Here is a 25,772-nt window from a genome sequence, read left to right on the forward strand (position 1 = left end):
ACATACTTGTTGAGTTTTCGCATAATGACCCTGAGCCCACCGAAGTCCGGTCTCTCGGCTGGGTCCTCAGCCCAGCACTTGTTACATAAATTGCATATCTCGTCTGGACACGTGGCTCGATCTAAGGTGGGTCTGAAAGGTGGCTTGTTACCCTGCTGCACTTTCTGGATGATTTCTGAGATAAGAGGAAAAAAAGTAAAAGGAAGGCGAAATGGTTAAAGACAAATCAAATCAACTAAAGAATGCAACAACGTATAAACTTATCGTTTGCCCAAAGAGTAACAGTGTGCATTCCAGGGCATATACCGGCAGGCACAATCCTACACTGGACACACTTAGCATGATTATGTGAAATGGTAATTTTCTCTACCTATATATTCATCTGGTTCTGGGTCTCGTGGGGTCTGATCCATTTCGGGGTCAACTGGGAATCTAGGCACAACACTAACGCATAATCCCAATCAAAAGCTTATCTGAACCTAAATGGGCCAGCCCCCATGGTACCCAGAATCCGGGTCAATTCTGACCCGTGGGGGGGGGGGGGAGGGGGGGGGGGGGCGAGGCTGGTACAACGCAATACCAGGAACTTTTATATCAACACTGAGACTTGACTTGTGCTCCCTTTCTGTATAATCAAACTGTGGGAGAATCTCCTTGAGAATTGTAAAATTAAAGGGGATGTGTCGTCTCGGTCAAAGCAGGCCTGTGACTGTAAATGGAATTATGAACTCTGATCCAGTTACTACACTTGAGCGCCCTTCCCATGGCTAGCTATGGTACATAGGGAGGACGCACGTTTGCCGTAACTGGATGAGAGTTCATAAGTCCGTGTACAGCCTCAGGTTGTAAACATCTATGTTTCAATACCCCTCGGTACCATACTGTTCCGACACCTCTTTCTTGCAACTGCTGCTCCTGCAACTATACACACCGGGAGATTGTCGCAGTACCTGACATTATACACTGTTCCAAGAAACCGTAGTTTTATTTTAGCATGTAAACTACATAGGGGGTTTCGGAGAAGGGTTGTCGTAAATGAAGAGCAATCGCCCTTGAACCACGCCTTAAAACTCCACTGACCAACTGCTGACCAACGACCAACTGCTGACCAATGACCAACTGCTGACCAATGATGTTGGTTGTACATGCAAAGCTTCGGCACATGACCAATGGTTTATGTGCAGACACGAACCCATACAAAATGTTCCTGATTATATCTGACAAGACACAGCCTCTTTAAGTGCAAACCATGTGCTATGTGCTATGTGCTTTCTCTTGGCTTCACATGATCATGGAATGGAGCTACCTCTTACCCACTTCAACCTGTACAAGGCACGATTTCAATTAGACTTAAACACACGTCCTATAAATGCGAGGTACTCCGGGGGGTTCCGTACCGTACCCCAGGGTTTGGCGAAAGACTGATTTCTGGGTGTTACTTTACGGCATCGTACAGATTTATCTTCCCTTAATCCAGAGAGCTAGGACCCAATTCTTTTCTATCATCTGTGGAGAGAAAACCGCTCCATATAACAGTGATACTTGTTACGCCCTCTGGGAAGGCGATTAATAATGCTGCTATACGCAGTTAAACGGTACCGTCTGGTGGCACATTTTTGAGAAGCGGCCAGAGAAAAATGTGTTAAAAGCTGTTAACCCAATTTCTGAAGCGAAAGCCACAAAATACATCATCCTCTGACAAGAACGTTGAAAAATATAAGCGGCAATAGTACAAAATAATTTAGAGAGCTTAGCGAGTGAATAGAACATTAATATACTTCCAACACCTCTTTTGTCATTTTGATTTCGTTTCTTAGTGTAGCTGATGAAAAATGTATTTCAAGCCTGAAGCAATCATTTGAAACGCATATAAAGTGACACATATATATCAATTCACGTTGAACCGCGCTAACTTGGAAAGACGGCTGAATTAGAATTTCTTTTGAAGTAGGGCTGTCATAATAGTGTCAGAAAATATAAAAAGTTAGAGTTATAAACAGCTTTCCTTTTTCGTGTTTTGCTCCATAGCTGGTTTTAATGTTTTCATCACTCTAATAGGAAAGATTTAAAAGTTAATCCAAAAGAATGTAATTAGGGAACAATCTATTCGTAGATTTATAATTAACTCTTTTAGATTTGAATTTTAAAAGCTTAGGATTTGTTTTTATTTTTTAAATGTGTTTGTCCGTAATTACAATCTGATTAACTAATAAATCCCCCCAAATTAAAGTATAGTTTTTAGAAATATTTGTATAATTAGCTTATTACCGGGGTATAGGCCTACAATTTGCATTCTGTCCCGGCAGTTTTTTTTCTTTAAACTGTTTTTTTGTTTGTTTAGTATAAAATTACTTCTTTCTCGAAAACTACGTCACTTCAGAGAGAGCCGTTTTCGTAATGTTTATACCATCAACCTCTCCCCATTACTCATTACCAAGTAAGGCTTTATGCTTACCAAGTAAGGTTTTATGCTCGTAATTATTTTGAGTAATTACCAATAGTGTCTACTGCCTTTTAAGACCAGATTGTCAGATTGTCTTTCTGGATTCGAACATTCATGTCACCGATCGATCGGGATTTGATAACAAGCATTTTGGAATGACGTCCGTTTTTTAAGGTAATACTGAGTTCGTGAATCCGATACCCCTCCCTTGACATTCTGGGTCTGTTGACTATTCACAAACTACACCATCTTGTTCAGTTACGAGCACCGAGCCAAAGAGGGATCAAGTTTCAGGAGATGACAAAACGTTCGCTCACTTATACTTAAAGGCACTGGACATCTTTTGTTAAGATTGTCAAAGACCAGTATTCTCACTTGGTGTATCCCACAAAATGTGTAAACTAACAAATCTGTGAAAACTTTGACCCAATTGGTCATCGAAGTAACAAGAGAGTAAAATGACAGAAAAACACACATGTTGCACACATGTGTGCCTCCACATGCCTAAAAAGGCTTCAGGCCCGAGGTCTTTGAATATTATTTAAGTTCGAAATTACCTCTTTCTCAAAACCTACGTTACCTCAGAGGGAGCCGTTTCTCACAATGTTCTATACAAACAGCTCGCCATTGCTCGTTACCAAGTAAGTTTTCTGGTCACAATTATTTTGGGTGTTACCAATATTGCCCATAGTGCCTTTAACTAAACAGAACGCGCTCTGCAATACAATGCTGCCCATTGCTCTGCTGATATAACTGGGGCAGGAAAGTAGAGGAGCAATAACACAAAAAAAGAGATTTTTTTGTTTGCTAGACAACCTCAAGACAGATGGATGAGTAAATATCACCCCGGGTTCCAAGTGCTGGAAGTCACTGCCTTCATTTGAGTGTTTTGTAAGAAGAATACATGACTTGCTTAACTGTTTCTCAACGCAGCAGTTCATCTTTCTCCAGCTGGGAGCCAAAGCGAATGTGACATGAAAATTCGCTCGCATACCACGTTTCGCATTGTGTTTAGGAACTGTACGGGTAAATGTAGAGTTAGTCACGAACGTATTGCGCTTGATAGAAACTATACTCAAAAGATAAGAAAGCGACACCTAAAGCTTGCCTCAAGTTGCAATTTGACACAATAAGGAAGAAGTGCTGTTTGAAAACAACAATTTTAAGTGTTCGCAGAAACTGCTCCTGGGTTGAAATACATTAGGATATCCTTTATATCCTTTGATATATATATTTTTTTTTCAATATAGTAATGTTTTTAATGACTTTTGTAAACTGTACATTTCGGCTTTTAGCCGCTGTATTGCAGTGTTTTAATAAATAAACCATGAATAATAATATTGCGTGTAGTTTGCATGGGAAACTGTTCTGTGAAACTCGTCGTATACAAAGCGACGTTGAAGGGAATGGTTTATTATAGCCTCCTTATAGTCATTATGTATAAACATATCTTTGTTTCCATTGACTGCTTTGCCAGGTATATCAACATTTTTTTGTTCTTTCCATTTAGACTATGCATCATCTTATTTTCGTTTTAGTTAATTAAGCGTTGTTGTTAATTGTAATAATTATGTTTTGTTCCTATTTGAACGTCCTGTGTTTGTCTGTTTATCTTGTTTCTGTCTTGGCTTATCAAATCGGCAGCCATACTGTCCATTTTCTTTGACTGTATAAAAACATTGCACTACTCTGTTCGCTGTTACATTGTGCATTCGGTAATGCTGTGTTGTTGACAGTTTGGAAATAACTTTGAATTGAATTGGATTGAACTGTCAATGCGGATTCTAATGCGCTTTGCTCTCTAAAATGTGACTTGACTCATGCATTTTATGGCTAGTTGATTTCAACAAGGCCAGGCGTGCCCATAGGCCAGCAAGCTAAACAGTCGGTACTGTTCTATCCTCCATCCCAAACCTCAGTCCCGGCCGTCAGGAGGAACATTTAGTTATAAAGGCCGTGTTCGATAATTAAATTCCCCTGGTAACCTGGTCAACGCCGGCTTAGCCGATCAATGCACGCACCGGGATAGCCTGCAGGTACCAGGTGTGGCGCACTGGCAAATCGACTCATGATTATGGCAGTTTCACGCTTGTTTGGAGACTACGAAGCGAGTCGGTTCACTGGACGCGCAAAATACGTCCTCAGCCAACCCCGTGTTGGAAAAAAGTTCAACTCGGAAATCCTAGCTTTTGAAGTCTCTTTTATAAAACAATCTGTCAAGAACAAAATGAAACAAGAGTCCCATACAACTCCTAATATAACAAAACTGTTGAAGTTGTACTAATTTGGAAACACGAACTCTTCACCATAAACCGAAGACTTGACAAATAATTTGAATGTAAATTCGTCACTGTCATAATAAAGGTATTAAATTACGAACTTCATATATTTCTGAAAGGTCGTCTCAACACTCAATTTTCTCTTGTCAAAATCTAATTAGGAGACCGAACCAACCCGTGCATCATCCATGCTCCACGTTGTTCCGAAGCAATTTATCGGATGAAGACCTAAATGGAGCCCGAGAAAACACAAGGAACAAACTGCTAAAAGACAACTCTCTTATGGCGACAGTCTGCCGTCAACAAAGAGCGGTGTGATCCACTGAGGACAGAAATCCTACCGCCTAGAAAACAACAAATTTGTCTCAAAACGGCAAACAATATAAACAACAATAAATAAAGAGCTGCTATAACAGACGATAACAACAAACCTGACCTGTTGTAATTGGGCCTGAAAATAACCAGTTGTAACATTAGTCTTTTAACTAAAGTTTTGAATTCACTCTTTAAAGAGTGTAGGCAGTGACAGCTCTAAAGTTAGATTATAGATAACAACATGAACAAGTGAAATTGACATTGTGAAAGTTACATCCAACAAAGTATATTTATAACTTGACACTTTGAGGATGTATAACTCCCCTTTATCCAGATGGTTTTCATTTTACAAAAGAGTTGTAACTCACTGGCACTCTTTCAAAGTATGAATTAAACAATGAGTTTTTAGAGTGTAGCAATTTCACGATATGATATACACCCATCAGTTTGCAGCAGTTAGGGCTATATTATACCCAGCGGTTCGCAGCAATGGGAGACTTTTTGGACGCTTGGTGGCAGCAGACTTACCAGGTAAAATCCATTGTTTCCGGTCATGTGCGCACGTTCAGAACTACGTAAACAATGGATATTTACCTGGTAAGTCTGCTGCCACCTAGTGTCCCAAAGTCTCCCATTAGAGCTGTATATGATATACCTCAGTTTGCAGCAATTATGTGCATTTGAATGGTTAACGATAAATGAGAGAACATAGGTTTATCTGATGGTGGTTTATTGTGTGGTTTACCTTTAGGCGACAGGTCTACATTAGCTACGTAGAAGACACTCTCTCTATATATGATTTCGTGGACAATGACACCAAAGCTATATACATCAGCCTTTTGGGTTCCACCTAGGGGCATCTCCGGTAGACGAAGGAGCTCCGGTGCCGACCATAGCCTCTCTGAAAAGGGGGGAAAGGAAAGAGAAAAAGAAGAAGAGTTTGTTATTAATTGGATAGACGATATACTCTATAAACAAAGTTAGTTTAATCTTTATGCACTGGACACCTTTGGTAATTGTCAAAGACCAGTCTATTCATTTGGTGTATCTCATCAACATATGCATAACATAACAAACAGGTGGACATTTGAACTCAATTGGCCGTCGAAGTTGCGAGAGAATATCAAATGGAAGAAAAAACTCCCTTGTCGCACAAGTTATGTGCTTTCAGATGCTTAATGTCGAGACCTCGCTCAAGTTTTCACAGGTTTGTTATTTTATGCATATGTTGAGATACACCAACTGTGAAGACTAGTCTTTGACAACTACCAATAGTGTCCAGGGTCTTTAAAGAATAAAACCATTATTGAATGAATGAATGAATGGATGAACACAAATCTCCAACATACCGGGAAAGGAACCAGACTACTGTAACCCCAATCTGAACGCACCACGACAGGGTTCTTTATTGACATCAAATTGAGAATGAGTATTGTTGTTTATTTTGTCACGATTGGAAAGATCAGTCGCTGTGGACTCTCAAATCAATTGCATTTAGTTCATACATTTTTGTCTATAGACATTGTCTGTTGGTGGTCCCATGTGAGAGCACATGAGCTTCGTGTTTTCTTCGTTGAATTGGACATAATAATGATTGGAATAACACAATATCTTGGTGATTTCCCTGGACGCGAGATACATACACAAAGAAAACTTTTCCAAGGCATGTTTAGGAAATTCAGTCCCACGAGCGTATTTCAACTTCAGAGATAACTCTGCTATTAATAAAGATGAAGTTTAACTTCGACCAACTCATCACCGTAGACCTATACACGAAATGACCTCAGTTTGCTTTTCATCAGATTATCATGTTCAACAACCAACACAAATGGATTACTTTGTGGTTGAATTCACATCATTTGCATATGTATCAAAATATATATTATTTCTATTCTATGGCAAACTTTACCTATATGATACACAAGATGCCAGAATGCAAAAATGTATACAAGCATTCTACACTCACACACCGGTATAACTACATACAATCTGTCGTTCCATACAAAACCTTCTCAAAAACTCTTTCAGAATGTTTGTGTTTCAAATCTCTTCGCTCATCCCTTGCCTTGTCTGTGCATCTTTTGCCCCTGTCTCTTTAAATTTATCTCAACAGCAATTACCTGCTTTTGTGATGAATGGTCAATACATTATATAGCCTCCAAATAGTATCTGTGCCCCCAAGGCCTCAAATGAAAATTTCAGGTCCTTTGAACGTAATTAAGAATGTGAACAGAGACAAAGCTTCGATGCTTCTTAAAATAGAACATCTAAATGTTAATGACTTCAACATTTGTTTCTAGGCCGTAAGTGAAGTATATCAGTCAACCACTGCCTACAGGCAGTGAATGCTTGATGACGTTTAATAACACCCTGCTTCAAATGTGCTACTTTATCTAGAAGTGTTACACCAATAGACATCAAAATGTGACATTTATATCAACTTATGAGTTCCAGCATGGGAAATACTGTATGCAACTGGGCCGCGGAATTAGTTGAACATACGCCTACAGGCTGATGAATCTGTCACATTAAACATTTTATATACCGCGGAAACAACAAGTTACACGTGGAAGCTACAGTATTACCTCACTGAAATTAATAAAGTCATTAATGTTGTGCAAACAGTCTTGGATTTTGTGTAGATTTTCATCAAATCGTAAATTTCTCATTTTCAAAATATCTGATCCGATTCCTCCTATTTATTTAAATTGAAATGATTTACTAAATAAATATATCTTTAAAGGAACACGTTGCCTTGGAACGGACGAGTTGGTCAAAACAAAAGCGTTTGTAACCGTTTTTATATAATGCATATGGTTGGAAAGATGTTTTAAAAGTAGAATACAATGATCCACACAAATTTGCCTCGAAATTGCGTGGTTTTTCTTCTACTGTGCGAACTAACACGGTCAGCCATTTATGGGAGTCAAAATTTTGACCCCCCATAAATGGCCGACGTGTTAGTCGTCGAGGTAAAAGGAAAACCACGCAATTTCGAGGCATGTTTGTGTGGATCATTGTATTCTACTTATACAGCATCTTTCTACTACCCATATGCATATTATAACAAACGCTTTTCAAAGACCAACTCGACCGATCCAAGGCAACGTGTTCCTTTAAATACTTAAAGTTACAATACCGGAATCAAATCAGAATTAAAAAATAAGCCTGTAGAAAAGAATAACACAAATTAAAAATCTCTACATGTTAGCTTCTTGTTAAAAAGATGTGTAGTTGCAATAAAAACAGTAACTATAATATGCAAATTTCTGATATTTGTGATATCTAAAAGCAGTGACAGCCATTGTTAACAAGCAATACGCAAAGTAGCCTACCATAAAAAAAACACCCCTGCAGTACAAGCTGTATTCAATTAATCAAAATCATGCCTAAACGCAACGAAATAAATGCTTTCGAGAGATTGGGTATTGATATAACAACCTTTAAGGAAATATCATGGTGTTTGGATCCTTTTATAAACACAACTTGACGGGTAAAGGGGAAGGTCTCTCATCCTACAACCTTTGCATTATAAGAATTGATGCGGTCATCTCCAGGGCAGTCTCTTAGACGTCTCTGCCTTTTACAGTTCGATGAAAAATATGTCTTCATATACAATTCTGATGATCTCATAATGCTAATTCATGCATATCGATCATGTGAAGTGATTTCTCACAGGAAATGCGCCTCTGGTTTTGCGCTGACGAATCAATACGACAGTTGCCTCCCCAAGGTTTCCCGCCAAATTTAAGATGCAGGGATTACTCCGGTCGTTCACCCGTTAATCGAATGATGAAATGCGCAATAACCAAATACATTAAAACATTAAACAATGTTTTGAAACACTCTCGAAAGACTTAAAATCCACACAGTGTTCAAGAAGACAGCAAATGGTTATTGCATTTGCAATTGAAACTTTTGAAAATGTTGGCAAAATTACTATCCCACGTGTGATAAGTATGCGTGGCCCTTTTCGAATCCACGGCTTCGGCTTTGGACTCGGCTTCAGGCTCCGCACTCTTGTAATTGTCTAAAGCCGTGAGCACGTTCGCAAAGCACGCACAATTGTCAAAACAACCGCGGGGCTAAGCTGCTCGATGAGCCGAATTGGGAGCCGAAGCCGTGGTTTCGAAAAGGCGCTATGACGACATGTGTATCTATATTTAGAGACTACGTTTAAGACGATCGTTCAGATATAACGAGGAAAATGTCCGGCAGACCTCGTATTAACGAGAGTGACCGTACAATGTTTCTATATTTATACAGTGGCATGTTATCCAGGTAGCAAGAGAGTAGAATTTGTTAGATTTATTTAAGACACATTTTTGATTGTCGAGGCGAGCCTTAATCGACTTGTAAAGGCCTTACGAAGGCACCAACAGCGTGCAACCACGAACCTCCGCGAGGGGTTTACAGCATGGCGCTTACATGGTCATTTGGTCGGGTTGGAATCAAACCGTACAGTGACCTCAATAGAGTTTTAGACGTCCTTAAAAAACCAAGACATGTTCAAGTGAGTGGTCTTATTGAGTGATCTTATTCAGTGCATCTACTGTTCGGTGCATAAGTATTATCATGCATGATCGGCGAACGAAAAGCAATCCATCTCGACCCTTTTTTCGCCCCCTCTGTACGTGTGAAATTTGGAAGAAAGAGTGTTATACCTTATCACGCTCTTGGAATCAGCAATACGATCGCATATATAATATTGTGCTCTTTACAACGTGGAAAAAGTTTACCGAAAGGTTCCAAAGTTGGTTAACATTATAGTGCAAGTCTCGATCTCGCGTATTAAATACGAGAAAATAATTCAGTGAAATATCTTCAGTGGAAATCAAAACTGCTTTTAAAATTCTTTTTATGCAAAGTTCTTGACGATAAAAGTCCCCATCCAATTTTAAGTGTTAGATCTTAGAAATAATTTGTGTCACTATTTAAAGGGACACGTTGCCTTGGATCGGTCGAGTTGATCTTTGAAAAGCGTTTGTAACCGATGGTTATAAAATGTATATGATTAGAAAGATATTTCAAAAGTAGAATATAATGATCCACCCAAGTATCGCTCATAATTGCGTGGTTTTCCTTTTACCTCGGCGACTAACACGGTCGGCCATTTATGGGAGTCAAATTTTTGACTCCCATAAATGGCCGACCGTCTTAGTTCGCAAAGTAAAAGGAAAACCACACAATTTCGAGGCAAATGTGTGTGGGTTATTATATTCTACTTTTAAAACATCTTTCTAACCATATGCATTTTATAACAAACGGTTACAAACGCTTTTCAAAGACCAACTCGACCAATCCAAGGCAACGTGTCCTTTTAAACTGCGCATATTTTAAGCCTGCTGCCACCAAGCGTCCAACAATCCTTCTATTCCATTTCGAAAGATAGTTTTATCATTGAACGAATTTGAAATGGTAATTCCCTCACAAAGAACACAGTAGTGCCAACGACAGTTGTTATATTATATTTATTTTGTTTTTACTATTTTGGTTCAGGTAAACATTGAGACAGTTGTTTAACTGAAAAGTTATCGATTATTAGCACGTTGGTGCGTCCAACAACTGACACCCTTTAGGGCATGAGGTGAAATAATGACCGATCAATAAACCGACGAAAAGTATCATCTTTAGGAGAGACTGACAACTAAAATAAGAAATGATAAATTTTAATTAAGATAGACAGGTGCCCGTTGGTTGATCACAGTTTTCCCGCCATTTTCCCTCACCACCTCCCGCCAAGAGGGTTCATTGGAATGTGAAGTAATCTAACAACGTGGCGGAGTATTGTGATTAAACTGGAAGTGAGATCATACAGTGACATTCTACTGCGCGTTATTGAGCCAGAAAAAGTCGCTATGTACACCTTAAGACCATCGGGAAGGCAGCTGATTATTACACTATAGATTGTATACATCATCTTTTGCTTTTGTACTTGAGTGCATTCAATCCATTTTTGGAATTACAATGCACACTTTCAACCAACCCGTAAAAATGTCACTAAAATGAAGTGACTGTGGTTTTACAAAGAGACACTGAATAAAGTTAAAGCATTGGGCGCTGTGGGCTATAAACGCGTTTGCAGTGAAATTAATTCGGTTTGAAAGGTGTTTTGAAAGTAGATAATAAATATTCAAACAAAATATCCCTTGCAAATGTGAGGTTTTCTTAAAATTCTGTGAACTTACACAGTCCACACAATAGTTCTACAAAATGTATGTTAGTTCACGAAGTTTAAGGTAAACCACATTGCGAGTTGTATAATTGTGTAGATCACTTAAAAAAAAAAAACATCTTTCGAACCGTGTTAATTTCATACAACACACCCTTTCTAGCCCAAAGGATCAAATGGTGAGGTATCCCTCCCTTTAATGTTTTGAACGCTCGGTTTGGTGTCCATTTCAATTTGGCAAAAGGCGAAACAGACAGTTAGAGAAACAAGAGAACACTTCGGCATCTTCGTTCATTAAAGGCACTGGACACCTTTCTAAGATTCTCACGTGGTGTATCCCAACTTATTTTATGCATAAAATAACCAATCTGTGGAAATTTTGACTCAATTGGTCATCGAAGTTGCATAAGAATGATAAAACACATGTCGTTGTGCTTTCAGATGCTAAAAAAGGGCTTCAGGCCTGAAGTCTTTTAATATTTGAGTGAGAAATTACCTCTTTCTACAAAACTACGTAACTTCAGAGGGAGCCGTGTCTCACAATGTGTTATTCTAAAATGAATAATAACCAATAGTGTCCAGTGCCTTTAATAGACTGATATTTAAGGCTAAAGTTGCCTGAGACGTTCATCTCTCTTATTTCGACTTTGTCCCACCGTCGTTCTCGTCGCACCGTACTGTCATCCATAGAGTAATCGAAAGGTGAAGTTGGAAACACTTAGACCATCTGGCCTCTCGTGAAAAATGCTTTAATCATCGTAGATTAGCCGCGATATTACACTAAGAGTATGGACAGCCTGAAGTGGAAACCCACTTATCGTAAGTTCCGCTTTCGTTTCTCCGATTATCAAAGGACTCTGACAAAAAATATATATAAAGGGGTATCGAAATGCACTCAACAACTGAGCAACCGTGGACACGTCTATTAGTATCATGTGCAAACAACAGTTGGTTCTTTTCCTATAAGGCCTACTGCAATATGAATCTATACCTTTGTGAACTTTGGACTCAACTCGCTCATCTTTGAACACTTCACAACACTGAAAGTAGCACTTCAAATAGCGCAACTCTGCCACTGATTGTTGATATTGATGCAAAAAGAAAGTGTCCGTGTTTATACACAGCCTGTTGCGTGATGTGCTTTTATAGAGGCATTCTGTCGAATGTTCTTATTTGTTTTTATAATACCCACATAAGCTTATACTCTTGACAAATCAGGGTCAGAATTGACCCGGATCTTGGTCCCGTAGAGCTTGACTCATTCTGAGTCAGTCTGACCCGGAATACAGTGTCAAAATAACGTGAAGAGTCAATAATCTGATTTAAAATCCTGACAAATCCTGATAATTCCTGAGTAATCCCAGGCCTGTAACCCACAAGCCTTGGCTTCTGTTTGATTTAACACTGGAAACATACTTTGTGTTTACACTAAACACAGCAATGCAACTAAAACAGAGTTATACACCCCTCTACGCTTTTGGAGAAATCTTTCAGCTATAGTGGCTTTTTGGATAATCTCGTACCCTCTATTAAGTTCACACGCGAGGAAGGGTCATAATTTGTCATTGCTTTGCTTCACAGCCTGTACAGGATGCTGGCTTCAACTAAATTATAGAAACGGCTTATCAAATAGTGAAGGGCAGTCACTTATTAATTTAGGGAGTAAATCCAGGTGTTATGTTTGAACGCACATACCGGTAATTTAAGTATAGGCATACCTGGGATTATACACTGTCTTTTCTTATTCGATATAGACGTCCATGTTTAATTCATTCTTCATACTCCTTACTGCACGGGGAAGAATTCCACCCCCACCCCAACACATGACAGCAACTGTGAAACCTCGCACCGGGCCTCATGGGGCCACTTCTATTTTCGCAATATCAATATTTGATGACCCTCTCACTTGTTTTATATTTTCTCCCCCTCTTTCATGGCCGCCGACTGACACTTAAGTGACAAAGCTAATGTGACAGCCAGCGGTCTCATTACAGTACGCTTCAGCACCCATCACCCAGACGACTGGTCTTGGATTACCAGTTGGAGGTATCAGCAAAGTGTGAAGGAGTGGATGGGACTCAGAAGTCAGAGATCGAGGGATGCACGATTACGTCGCGATGAAATTTGATGGAATGACTTCAAGAAAGTTGACGTATGGTTGACGTGTGGCGTAAGAAATGAAAAACTCCTCCAATCGTAAATGAGGAGGAACAACTCGCACTACAATGCCTTCCATTATGAAAGCTAGGAGTTCGTGGTCATAACGACGTTTGTAACTTTTCTTCACCACAACGTGGTTAAAACGACGTTTTTAATTGTTCTTCATTACAACGACGTTCGCGAAAGTACCATTACAACGACGTTCATGTTTTGGTGATCATTACACCGACTTTCGCATTTTGTACAACGTTACAACGACGTTCGTATATTGTCATCATTACAACGACGTTCGCATTAGTTCACCAGTAAAACCAGTTCACCGTTTGTATTGCATTTTGCTCATTCAAAACGAGTGGTGTTTGAATCTTCACTTTGGTGTGGATCAAAATAGAAACTACGGTAGTAAACTTGCGGGTACAACCACGTATAACTCTTTGGAAAAAAATGGTTCTCAGAAGAATCTGTTCTTCTCAGAGCCAACACTTCCCCCACAATAGTTTTCCTATAAGTAAAAGCACTTCTCTCACACCAGCTTTAAAAATGGATGTATGGCCTACCCGAAATTTTACGACTGCAATATTGTTATTTTGCATTCATAACAACGTTCGCATTTTGGTCATCGATAAAGCGACGTTTGTATTTGGTCATCAATACAGCGACGTTTGATTTTGGTCACGGTTGTTAGACGACACTCGCAAAAGTGTTAAGTTTTATCAATCACAGAATAATATTATTTTCAAAATATGCAACTTCACAGGAGTAACACTTCGGAAAGTGCGAGACTCCCCCCTTAAACGTACTTGAGAATTCCTTACAACACATTTTACACAATTTAGACCCGTTTACAACAGTGTAGTCTAGCGAAACCGATGCATCTGGTCGCTGGGAAAATTATGCACGCAGACACGCAGCTGTACGAGTCTGGAGCTAGATCATGCGGTACATATTGGTCGAACGCTGCGGATTTCCATTTTTAATTCACTTTGAGCACTGTGTCTATTTGAACAAGGGTCTTCGACAAATTTGTCCACAGCCAGCTGTTGACACGAACGGGCAAATATAATAGTGCGAGTACCTCCAACGGTGTCACGTCGTAAACACTATACCAAGTCGCAATCAAATCTTCGATATCGGGCGTAATACAATATAACTTTTGGTGTTCTTCTGCGTTATTCAATCGTATACTTTGTTGTTAGTTTGACTAAGGCCCACAGTTTCAAAATGGAACTGGAGAACTTTGCAATATTAAAATATAAAATAACTTACAATGGTCAAGCAAACTTTGCCTAAGGGCAAACGTTACAGTATGCGGGGGAAGGCAAACTTCTTGATTTCGCAATATAAAATGTACCAACTTCCTTAACTCAGATAAAACAAACTGTATTAACCGAGTTTGATTTTTACTATAATTGGTAAAAGTATTTGCAACAAACAAACAAACAAAAACATCAGATATCAGAAAGACATGCTCAAGAATAAATCAAGGAGTTTCTTCACGTGTTAAACTACCAGTTGTACAACGATGCACTCTAAAAGAAAACTAAGTGTAAAATTTTGCGCTGTAAAGCTGCCTGGTACAAATGTTGTGTAACACTTTATGGTAAATCTTGGGTACTATCATAATTGTTGTTGTACCCTAACTTGTATGTTGAGAAAAATATAATAAAGACACAACATTGGCTAAGAAAGTAAATATCAGGACAGCGAGGTTCTTATGATGGGTAAAACAAAATGTTTTAACTTCAATCAGTTTATCCTTTGCATAACAAGTGATAAGAAGTATTTGAAAATGAGGTAAAGCAATCCCTTTGGAACCATCTCCTACGAGAGGTTTGCATAACGCCATATGCATATCTCTTTTGAGTAGTGTTCTGAAAACGACCGGTTTTTAAAGACTCAACGTTTCGACAAGTATGCTCTGATCGTCTTCACGACTGTGGTGTACGGAAGTGTTGGTTCTAAAAAGAACTGGTGGCTAACGATTCGACGTTTCGATTAGTATGCTCTGATCGTCTTCATGACAACCGCTATTTCCCCCATGCACAAATGTCCACCGTACGCCCGTACACGCTGTGTTGGCTTATACCAACACATCAAGTAGCATCCAACATCCGTCACATCCGCATTTTCAGCCCGGTCTGGTTTCAGCCGCTTCGTTAGTTTTTTTTTACGGAACAGCACACGATTTGTTAACACCCGCTGGGGCCGGGGCCGCCATGAGTGACGGGTATTATCTTAACCAATTTCCACTGGGGGAAAGATAGGCGGGGAAAGACAGGCGGGGAGCCGCGGATGAAGGGGTGAAAAAAGGGTCGAAACAACAGTGCCATTGGAGATAAAATACACATCACACGCCAAAACAGAGCATCAAATATTCATAGTGTTGGTCTATCAAGTTGATGGTAGTATCAACACCGATCAGAGATGTTATCTTGTTGCGAAGAAAACAAAAACTACATCAAATTCCTTTTCTCGATTGCGCGCATCTAATTCAGCGACTATTTTAAAGATTTGTCACCTGATACACGTTGTTGTTGTTGTTGTTGTTGCTGTTGTCGATTCATTTAATTAAGAGGTTAAGGGTCGTAGATTAGTTTTTTCACAAACCCCACAAATCTGAGACACGTATTAAACACGAATCGTTTCTCAGATTAAAATGTCTTGTGATGGTTCGAAGGGAATCATTTTTTTCCAAAAAGTTTATATAAGCTATATTGCTTCTATATTATTTTAGTTTCTATGGACATACATTTGTTTGAGTATTTCTTTGTCAATCCATGACACTACATTTAATTTGTCAGTGCTACTTTTTATTTGGTAGCTTAAATCCATATTTTTTAGACATGTCTTATACATCAGTGCAACAAAAATGTTACCAAATGTTGGTCTTTTGAGGGTCAATCTTAAGATCAATTCACTCAGCCCAAATTATTCAGAAACAAGTATGATCATTAACCACGGCTCACGGCACCCAATTTCGATCTTTTACGGGCGCCTTCCACCATTTTCACTAGAGTGCGATAGTTAATTCTAATCGCTGATTAATTAATTTGCGCGGCCCAACCCTGCTCAATTACTGCCGTATTATTGGTTAATTCCGCAATGGAGTGTTCGTTTCCACAGATGAGGTTATTGCGATCATCAGATTCAGAAGTAAGGCTTGACTGTGGACTTCATCCTGAAACACGCCAACAGGGGTCTTGCATGCTCAAGTGTCACTTTCCTGGGACGGCAGCTGATGCCGACCTCAGACGTATCCAGTAACTAGTCTCGTAGGCCCAATTGATATCACCTAAACCCGGTACCTTAACCAATTTCCTGCCTCCCAGGAGTAAAATCTACATATATTTAACGGGTTCGACACAGCTGACCATCGTCTACAGGATAATTCTTGCTATTTGCCTATGAATGCTAGAACTCTTTAGGTAGGCCCTACGGTATTGTATTGACAACTGAGCTTAGTATGAAGTTTGGCGATAATTCGTGTATTGCCTTCACCAAGAGAAGAGATGTAACTCTCCCTGAGGGGAAACCGAGGTGAAATTGGGTCGCAATATGTCAGGGAGCTGTTGAAGTTCCAGAAGATTTAACTGTTTTGAGCGTGTTTAGTGTGATTGTGATCACCCACAAATAGCACAGGAATAATTATCAAACCTTATTATCTGTTTAATTGCTCCTCGTTCCCCGGTGATTACTTTGTCTATACGGACATGTATCAGGGGCACGAGGGAGGGTTTGCAAACTCGAGTAGAACTGTAGAAAGCAGCCACTGAGCTCTTTGCCGTTCACCATGACTCTCCTCAAAACAACTTCAAACCAAGTCGGGCATGTTTGCTTCGTATCTGAATAGGCAGGGGCACCAAGGCATTTCTCTTTGGCACCCTGTTAGGAAACTGTAAATTTATACTGGAGCATTTCAAGGGCATCAAGGAAATGACCAGAGGGCATGGAGGCAATCGATTTCGAAGTGTTTAAATTAAACATACAATCTACCTTTAAACAAGCATTGCCTGAGTATTGCTGAAGATAATACAGGGCGCCCTCTTGTGGTCAAGTAAAGAAAGATATAACTTACTCTGGTAATACTGGAATTGATCGTCCTCATCAGGTTCAAACGGATGGTCTGGTTCCCGGAACGAGTGCAGTCCAAAATCGGTAATCTTCACAACAAATCGATTATCGACGACACAATTTGAGGATTTGAGGTTACCGTGGGTCTGTATGACGCTGTTCTGGAGATAATGCATGCCCTGAAGGAAAAAAAAGATCAATGTTAACCAAGTTGTTACCAAACTAAGAAACTTTGCAAAGAAATACATTTTTATTAAAGGCAGTGGACACTATTGGTAATTGTCAAAGACCAGTCTTCTCACTTGTTGTATCTCAACATATGCATAAAATAACAAACCTGTGAAAATTTGAGCTCAATCGGTCATCGAACTTCCGAGATAATAATGAAAGAAAAAAAATACCCTTGTCACACGAAGTTGTGTGCGTTTTAGATAGTTGATTTCGAGACTTCAAGTTCTAAACTTGAGGTCTCGAAATCAAATTCGTGGAAAATTACTTCTCTCTCGAAAACTATGGCACTTCAGAGGGAGCCATTTCTCACAATGTTTTATACCATCAACCTCTCCCCATTACTGGTCACCAAGAAAGGTTTTATGCTAATAATTATTTTGAGTGATTACCAATAGTGTCCACTGCCTTTAAAGTAAGACCAACTTGATGTTGTAACGTTGACAACACTTAAAGAGTATTCTGCATTATATAACGCCAAAGAAGATGATTGTCATGTTTATTGGAGGATTGGAGTAGATCCTTGCCATTTGATTGGAGGATTCAAGTAGACCCTTGTTTTGATTGGAGGATTGTTGGTCACGTGGCCATTATAAACTATGCATTTTGTCCAATCCTCTATTGCATGCTATGTACAGCAGACCAAAGGGCACTTTTAATGGATGACAAAACACAATGTTGTACAAAAAGTTTATTCGATAGTTTTATCATCCAGCCATATTGATATTTTGATTACAAAATTTTGTTTTGTGAAATGGAAATAATATTTGCATTCGTTGAAGTGTTGAACTACTCACAAATGGGCCTATACAATATTCATACTAAACCATTATGGTAATCATTTAACTATTCAACTATTAACTCTATGTACTTTCAAAATAATTCTGTCAAAACCCTTCAAAATAATTATCTAGTACAGGTGTGGCTGCATTCAAACTAGCGAAGTAATGATATAATATTTAAAATACAGCTTCTGAATTAGAGTTAATCGTTTTACCGAGAAAATTCAATCACGGCTTATATTGATTATGCGTTCATTAAATCACAACGGCTTTGCCCCTACGTCCGAGCTATTTCCCACGTTGAAAGAACACAAACTGTGTATCGGCGGTTTGAATTAATTACAGGAAGCCTACATGTAAAAAATTGTGTTTGTATACAAGTCAAAGACCGCCGTTGTCCGCGCCGTGACGCCCTAAGCCCCAAGCGGGCCTAGTCCGCCTCTTATTGGCGGTCTGCTTCCCCTAGAGCCAGGGGGAGAACCTGAAGGGACCCGCGATGCAATTATGGAATTTGCATTTGCTTTGAACCACAACCTCCCTGTGGGAAATAAGCAGGTTGTAGTTGTCCTTGTTTATGCTTAAAGGGGAATGCACCTCTAAATGGGGGTTGTGGAGGTTACTGTTTATACAAAATCGGGTTGCAGCAAACTAATTCTGATCATACACAAATACCAATTTCCTGTCAGTCAAATATGAAGCCTTTCTTTTACAACTTCTTCAACAAGAGTTCTAGAAATGGGTGTGCCCGCAAGTTTACTAACTATACTTTGTCTTATATAAGAAGTGTATAATAATTTGCATCATATACACTTTTCAAGTTTTTAATTGTTAGCTTACCTTGACTATGTCGTACAAAAGGGAATACTTGAACATGTCATCCAATTCGATAGAGTCATTTTCCAAAATATCCTGCAACAGATCAAACAAATAAACAAAAGGTTTTTAGTATTACCTAGGCTGTGTAGTTATATGAATATTTTGAAGGTTCTAATATAAACAAATACGAGTGGAAATTTGCATTACCCTTGCGTCGTTTTTCGTTTGGAATCATATTGTTTTGCAGTATCGGCTGATTGAAGATAAGATAAAACAAACTCAACTTGTGATAATTAAAACAGCAGTGTTCTTAGAAAAAAACACTGCGTCGCAAGTTTCCAATAGGAAATGAATTTGTGTGTCTAATTTATCTTACCCAGAATTTTCTTTTAACGATGTAAAACTTTCAGGGGCTATACTTATTGCTTAATTAAAACGTTCTTGTTAATTAAACGTCGTGTCACTCTTTGGTTTGATCAACAACAGATGTGTCAATATCTTTATTTACGTTGCAATTACCATTTCAGAACGTGTGTGAGATTATACAAACACGTGCTGTGTGTTTTGTTTGCAGCTATTAAGTTTTGGCGCCGGGCTAGTTTTCTTAACCGGCACTCTAGAGGGCGCACTCCGATTTGTTAATCTCCAATGAGAAACAGCTGTTTCAAAATATACACAACAAAATGTAACACAAATTTAAAACGTAAAAATTGCTTGTTAATGTTTCTTCGTTGCAGTTTCTGATTTATTCCTTTAATTTACACATTCCCAACTAAAGTGAAGCATTGCTGGTTCTTGTTGTCGAAGAAAAGTTGGAGTCATTCGCAAAAACAACTACTATTTCTTAAAAGAAATAAGAAGAAAAATTCCCTCGTGACAAGAATCCAGTCGCGAAATCATTATTCAGGTAACTCGATTAAAGAATCGTTTAACAACCGCTTTAGAAAAAGTCAACGTTCCCAAATGAGTCCATAATAACTTTGCCTCCCTCATGAAAGAATCATTAATAAGACAAAAATCCATTCTCGGGAAGGATTTAATCAAATCTAACGACTCAGTGACGCCGGGACGAGAAAGAAAACACGAATCAGATACGAAGTAATTTGTTTACAGAAACAAGGTCATTTTGCTGATACAATGGCCTTTACTTCAAGGTCTAGTACGCTTCAGTAATGAAAGAAGCGCGGTCTGTGATCACAAACATCTTTGATCTTCGAGATAAGACATCTTCAGCCTACAGAAATTAATTCCAAGGTCTTTTTAGAAAGCCGTTCATTATTTACTGGGCCAAGGGTACATTACTGCGAATAGTCCATCAGTCGGTATCAAACCTGGGCGATGTTAAGAGGTTGTCTAGACCATTTGATTTGCACAACCATTATAATCCAATACCCGAAGAGGGGGGGGGGGAGGATGTTGTTAACATCGTTCAGAATCCGGAGAAGTTACTTCTAATATAATGTGTTTTCAAAGTAAACGTGAATTGCATAGAACTTGTGCCACCAGGCGATGATCTGTATGTCAACAGAGAATTAAACATAAAAACAGATGCAAATTGTGAGCTGCGGTGACTGTTTGTATTTCTGGCTGATTGTGCATGGGTGTTGATTGTCAAAAATCTATCACAAAGTAAAGAGGCATCCTGGCAAAGATAACTTTTCCATGTATGAGCCACAGCGTATTTTGATCGAGAGAGTTGAGACAGAGAGTGACCAGTTTTCTTTGGCTGGACGCCATTTTCGGTCCAAGAGTAGCATAACCCATTGTGTGCAGTCAGGTATGGTAGCTGTGTGGTGTGCAAAATAGCTTTCAGTTGCATTCAATTGCATGTATAGTCGTATATCAATATACTGCTCTGGTATAGGTCTGCGATAGAGCTGCTAAAGGAGCACATTATTGCAACCTTTAAAACAATGTTCAGCTTAGCAGAAATGAGCAGGATACCAGTCACACATTGTACACATGACGTGGTAGTTTGGCTGGTCACCTTAGTCTGGTAAGCATTTGTACTGTGCTAAGCCACAAAAAAGGTCCAGATATAGACAGATCGAAATTACTTTCCGTTGTTCACCAGAATATAACAGAATTTTACATTATGTTATTATTATGCAAAGAATCAATCCACTAATACTCTTATATTGTGGATTAACCGAGGTCCCCAAAACGTGCAACGCGTACAGTTACATGCACAATGTCAAACTAATGTTTAGATTGAATTTCCATGATTTAAACGACTGTATATGAGCGTAGATTGCATCTTGATGGACCATCAGTGCCCTGGGGAAGACTGTCCACAAACCGTGTGGTAGTTACCTATTTACTGTTCATTGGATGGAATCATTATTTTGCACCTTCGGAGTGGAGTGGATTTCGTCTAATAAAAACCACTTCAGCTATAAGGGCAAGTCTACCTCTAGTGTTTTTTTTTAAACCTGGAAACTTATAGTAACCTATGAAAAGTAATGAAGTATTTCAACCAGTGAGAGTTTCTTGAGGCCTATAGTTGCCAAAAACTCGGCTCCATGCCAATTTAAATTATTCCCAATGTCGACAACAAACCGAGGTGTTTTCAAGTTTCTTTTTATAATTTTTTAAACCAAATGTGACGTCACATGTTTACGAAAGAACCTATGCAACCTCCATGTTATTAACGTGCGGGCGCTCTGCTAACTGAACTATCTAGCCCAATCTTTGGTCATTTGTGACTGCTTCACTTCTTTCAAGAAAATTCCAAGGGTTAGGAGATTTTGAGAAAATCCTAAAAAACCAGCAAACAAAAACAACCCTGAAAAAATATCACCCCTTTATCAGACCACAGGGTCTTTCCATAATTATGTCACACAACTCTTGAGACATGATTCTAAACAAGAAGATACTGCAAACTTGACGGTCAACAAGCCTGTACACTTCTAAACCTGGCGAGCAAAGCTCTCGTAGAATCCACTCTTACCTGCAGACTGCCCTTCGGGCAATACTCCGTCATGACACTGATGTTCGGCGCATCTATACAAGCCCCTATAAACTTCGTCACGTGGTCGTGTGATATGTCTCTCATCTGAAACGAGATTGGCAGCCATTAAGGTTTAATCATGAACTGACAGATCATGTGATGACGTGAATGGGGGTCACGTGGTTTGTTTCAGACACTATTAGTATTGATCTGTAACAAAGGGTCAAATTGAGGTAATAATCCCAAATCCATACCAATAGTTATAGACATAGGCCCTAATAGACACTATATATTCTCAGACTTTTGCGTTTTCTGCTGTTCTGTTTTTTTAGGGAAAGAAAATAACATATATTTATTGATAATAAAAAACACCTGGATGTCTGGAAATTTCTGGAAATTGTAAAAAAATACAAAGTAAAAAGCACTTGGTTTTCAAAAATGATTGCAACATAATAGTTTGTGACGGTGACGACATAAAGGATGTTGATTTGGCATTTGTGTAAATTTTGCAAAACCATTTGGAGAAAATGACATTCGATCCTCCAGAGCTACCGATGCTCACACTGTTTTGCAGCAAGAAATTATAGTACATGCATCATTTATCTAACTGTACAAGATTTGTACTTATGTGTGAAATAAATATCAATAAATAAAGAGATAACTCCACTTAAACTTGAGGCAAACTTGGGGCATAATCTTACAAGAGAAGATACTTTTCTATTATTTAGAGCAATGTTGTTTCAAAGCGTGTTCCCGCCATATTTACTATATTTATTATATGATGTCATTGAACTCCGTTTCAAGACTGTTAACTTTCTTAATGTGTAAACTTTCATCTTCAGGTCAAAATATTTCAATAGGAGACTTTGGAACGCTGGGGGAAGCAGACTTACCAGGTATATTGTTGTTCTTGGCACAGTTCTGATGATGCGCACAATTCTGAAAACAATGGTAAGTCTGCTGCCACCTCGTGTCCCCAAAAGTACCAAATTCGGCTTCACTCAACGTGTGTTAGTGGATGAATATGATGGTGACTGAATTAGACGGTGTATCTGCTTCATGCTTTTAAGAATTGATTCTATGAAGGCTAGTTTTCTTTCGAAATACTACTTAAAAAAATGTGTTTAGAGGTATATCCTTAGTGTGTTTGTCTGGAGACAACTCAAGGGTGAGTGACTTGAGAGGGAGACTTACATGCTTGAGTTCAATCAAGACGTTCCTCGTCAGCTCTACTCGGATTCTATTGACCTTTTTGATTGCGATGATGTTTCCCTGCGGGTCAAACACGAAAATGGGTCAAGACATATATAATCAAGTTTCCACTTCTAATCTGAAAGCAGACTGCACATGCCGCAAGCATTCCCCTCTTAAACATCTCAGATTTTAAGTGAATATAAAAACCGCACATTATAAATCAGAGTTAAGCAAATACTCCCAAGCCACCGATGATGGGATTCTATTGTAAATCAACTATCATCGCTTTGAGACATTATGAATCAAGAATGGCGCCGGGGTATAAAATGCCGAATAAAAACAGAAAGTCTATCAATATAATCAGCGCTCAGGTGGGAATGTCTTCAAACATCTTAAAGGTTTCCTTTAGAAGTGAAAATTTGGATTATTTCCTTTCTTAATAGTTTGGGGGAAAGATTGAATACCTGTGTAAATCAATTTAATGATCTGTTTGGCCAAGAAAAATACCAAAGAGTCAGAAGTCGTTTATCTTATGAGGCTCGTAAACGCCTTTGAAGAAGCACAATTTGTCCTAAGGGGGTACAATTTTATGAGCAACAAAAAACAGCTATGATAAGGCTTTGAATTTTGAAAAAAACGTCCTCTTGAGAAAATTTAAATAAACCACAGTCAATATCAGCCTACTCTTTCGCTAAACTCCATGCCCTAAATTGAACATATGAAAATATCTCGACCAAAATGCGAACTGAAGATGCCTTGGAAATGACCCACTTTCGACAAGATTCGATTAAACAAACACAAATCGTGGTACTGCTAATGTTGTCTGTTTTCAGACGGGCTTTTCTGGGGCTTTCCCAAAGGGGTCAAAAGCCACTAATTGCAAGGCACAGTTTGAAGGCATTTTACGTTTATAGCCCCGGTAGTGCACGAGTCCTTTCTAAGGGGTTTCTTCGAGCGGATGACCCCCTTCCTCTATTTCTTATAAACCAGGACAGATCTTCGACCTCTTCAAAGGAGAATATGCCGTTATACTGTATGTAGGTCGTGCAAACACTATGCTGCTTTACTTTCCACAATTCCGTCCGTCAAATATTACCTTTACTGGCACTGCCATTATAAAAAAAATATGCAAGGTAATATAGTTGGAGGCGCTACCCCTTAGAGGGGATGCATTACATGGTCCTATTGACGGGTCGGTAGTCAGATATCCTTACGAATACATCACTTATCTCCATAAGGGATACAGGGCATAGGACCTTTCTGCCACTCGGCGCAGAATAAACCCACTGCGCTATAAGAAAAACAACATCACTTCTTAGTGTGGTGCTCATAATAATCCTGACCCATAAATGGGTCACCCCTACCCTCAGGGACTCGGAATTCAAGTAAATTATGACCCCTTGAAATGTTTAGGGTGTAACAACGAACACAAATACTCTAAATAATGGTTTATGCATCTTGCAATCCTCACCTTATAGTAACCAGTAACGGTGAAGATTTGCTGATTGCCTCCCCACACGCTTTGACCCGATTCAGCCTGTGAATAAAAACAGAAGATAAAATGGAGGTGGTTATTAAAGCGCATGTCTGTTGACCTATGACAATGTGAATCGATGTACAATGAATTTAATACATAAAATAGTTAATGGCCCGACGTTTCGACCATAGTAGAGTCTTTATCGAAGGATAAAATAAAGTTAAGTATGAAATAAGTCGTTCACTCCACACTTAATTTACGCACTAAAAACACATTTAATGCATTTTCCAGTTGTTGGCCCAAGAAACAGTGGGCGGAAAGTGTTGAACCATTTCGTTCTTTTTTATTAAGTAATTTGATTCCATTTCTAGAGGAGCCTTAACGAAATCATCCTTTTTTATCCGTTTTGTCAAAACTACTGCAATTTGCTTTCACGAAAACTTGATGGAGGGGGTGTATGTAAATAAAGCGCACACAAACATCATTTTAGAGTTCAAATAAGCTTAGAGTGTAGAACCGTCTATGGTACAACACAGCACTGTGTGCACTGGGGTTGCATACACTTTATAAAGGAATAAATATTGGTTTGGAGATGGAGGTGAAGTCAATTTGGCTTGTCCATTTGGACTAAACCTAAGTTTTGTAGTATGTGCTTTGAGCGTTTTGATGAAATGTACTATTTTGGACCAGCGGTGATCCTTTTAAAAGCTCGATCGTAGATTGCATGTTTTAGTATTTCGTTATCTAAACTAAAATTGGAGAGCAAAAACGATACCCAAATTATTGCAGCCAAAGATTGCGAATTCTCGATAAAGAACGCCACCAATAGTGTGCACTGGAGAGGTTGTTTTCAAAGTAGACCGTCAACACAGGGAGTTCACAATG

General features: G+C 39.0%; 1 protein-coding gene across 5 annotated transcripts in view; it reads right to left on the reverse strand.

The window, feature by feature from the left end:
• The window catches only part of LOC139937870 (atrial natriuretic peptide receptor 1-like), a 386,766-nt gene that overhangs the window by 23,332 nt on the left and 337,662 nt on the right, over window positions 1-25,772 (reverse strand). For all 5 annotated transcript variants that reach the window (XM_071933239.1, XM_071933238.1, XM_071933237.1 and 2 more), the window contains exons 8-14: window positions 24,882-24,947; window positions 23,411-23,488; window positions 22,217-22,321; window positions 19,288-19,359; window positions 17,445-17,619; window positions 5,783-5,938; window positions 7-175 (exon numbers count right to left, since the gene is read on the reverse strand). In XM_071933239.1, the coding sequence (XP_071789340.1) occupies window positions 7-175; window positions 5,783-5,938; window positions 17,445-17,619; window positions 19,288-19,359; window positions 22,217-22,321; window positions 23,411-23,488; window positions 24,882-24,947 (821 nt within the window). The remainder of the gene's footprint in view (window positions 1-6; window positions 176-5,782; window positions 5,939-17,444; window positions 17,620-19,287; window positions 19,360-22,216; window positions 22,322-23,410; window positions 23,489-24,881; window positions 24,948-25,772) is intronic.

This window comes from Asterias amurensis, chromosome 5 (genome assembly GCF_032118995.1).
Source record: "Asterias amurensis chromosome 5, ASM3211899v1".
Lineage (NCBI taxonomy): Eukaryota > Metazoa > Echinodermata > Asteroidea > Forcipulatida > Asteriidae > Asterias > Asterias amurensis.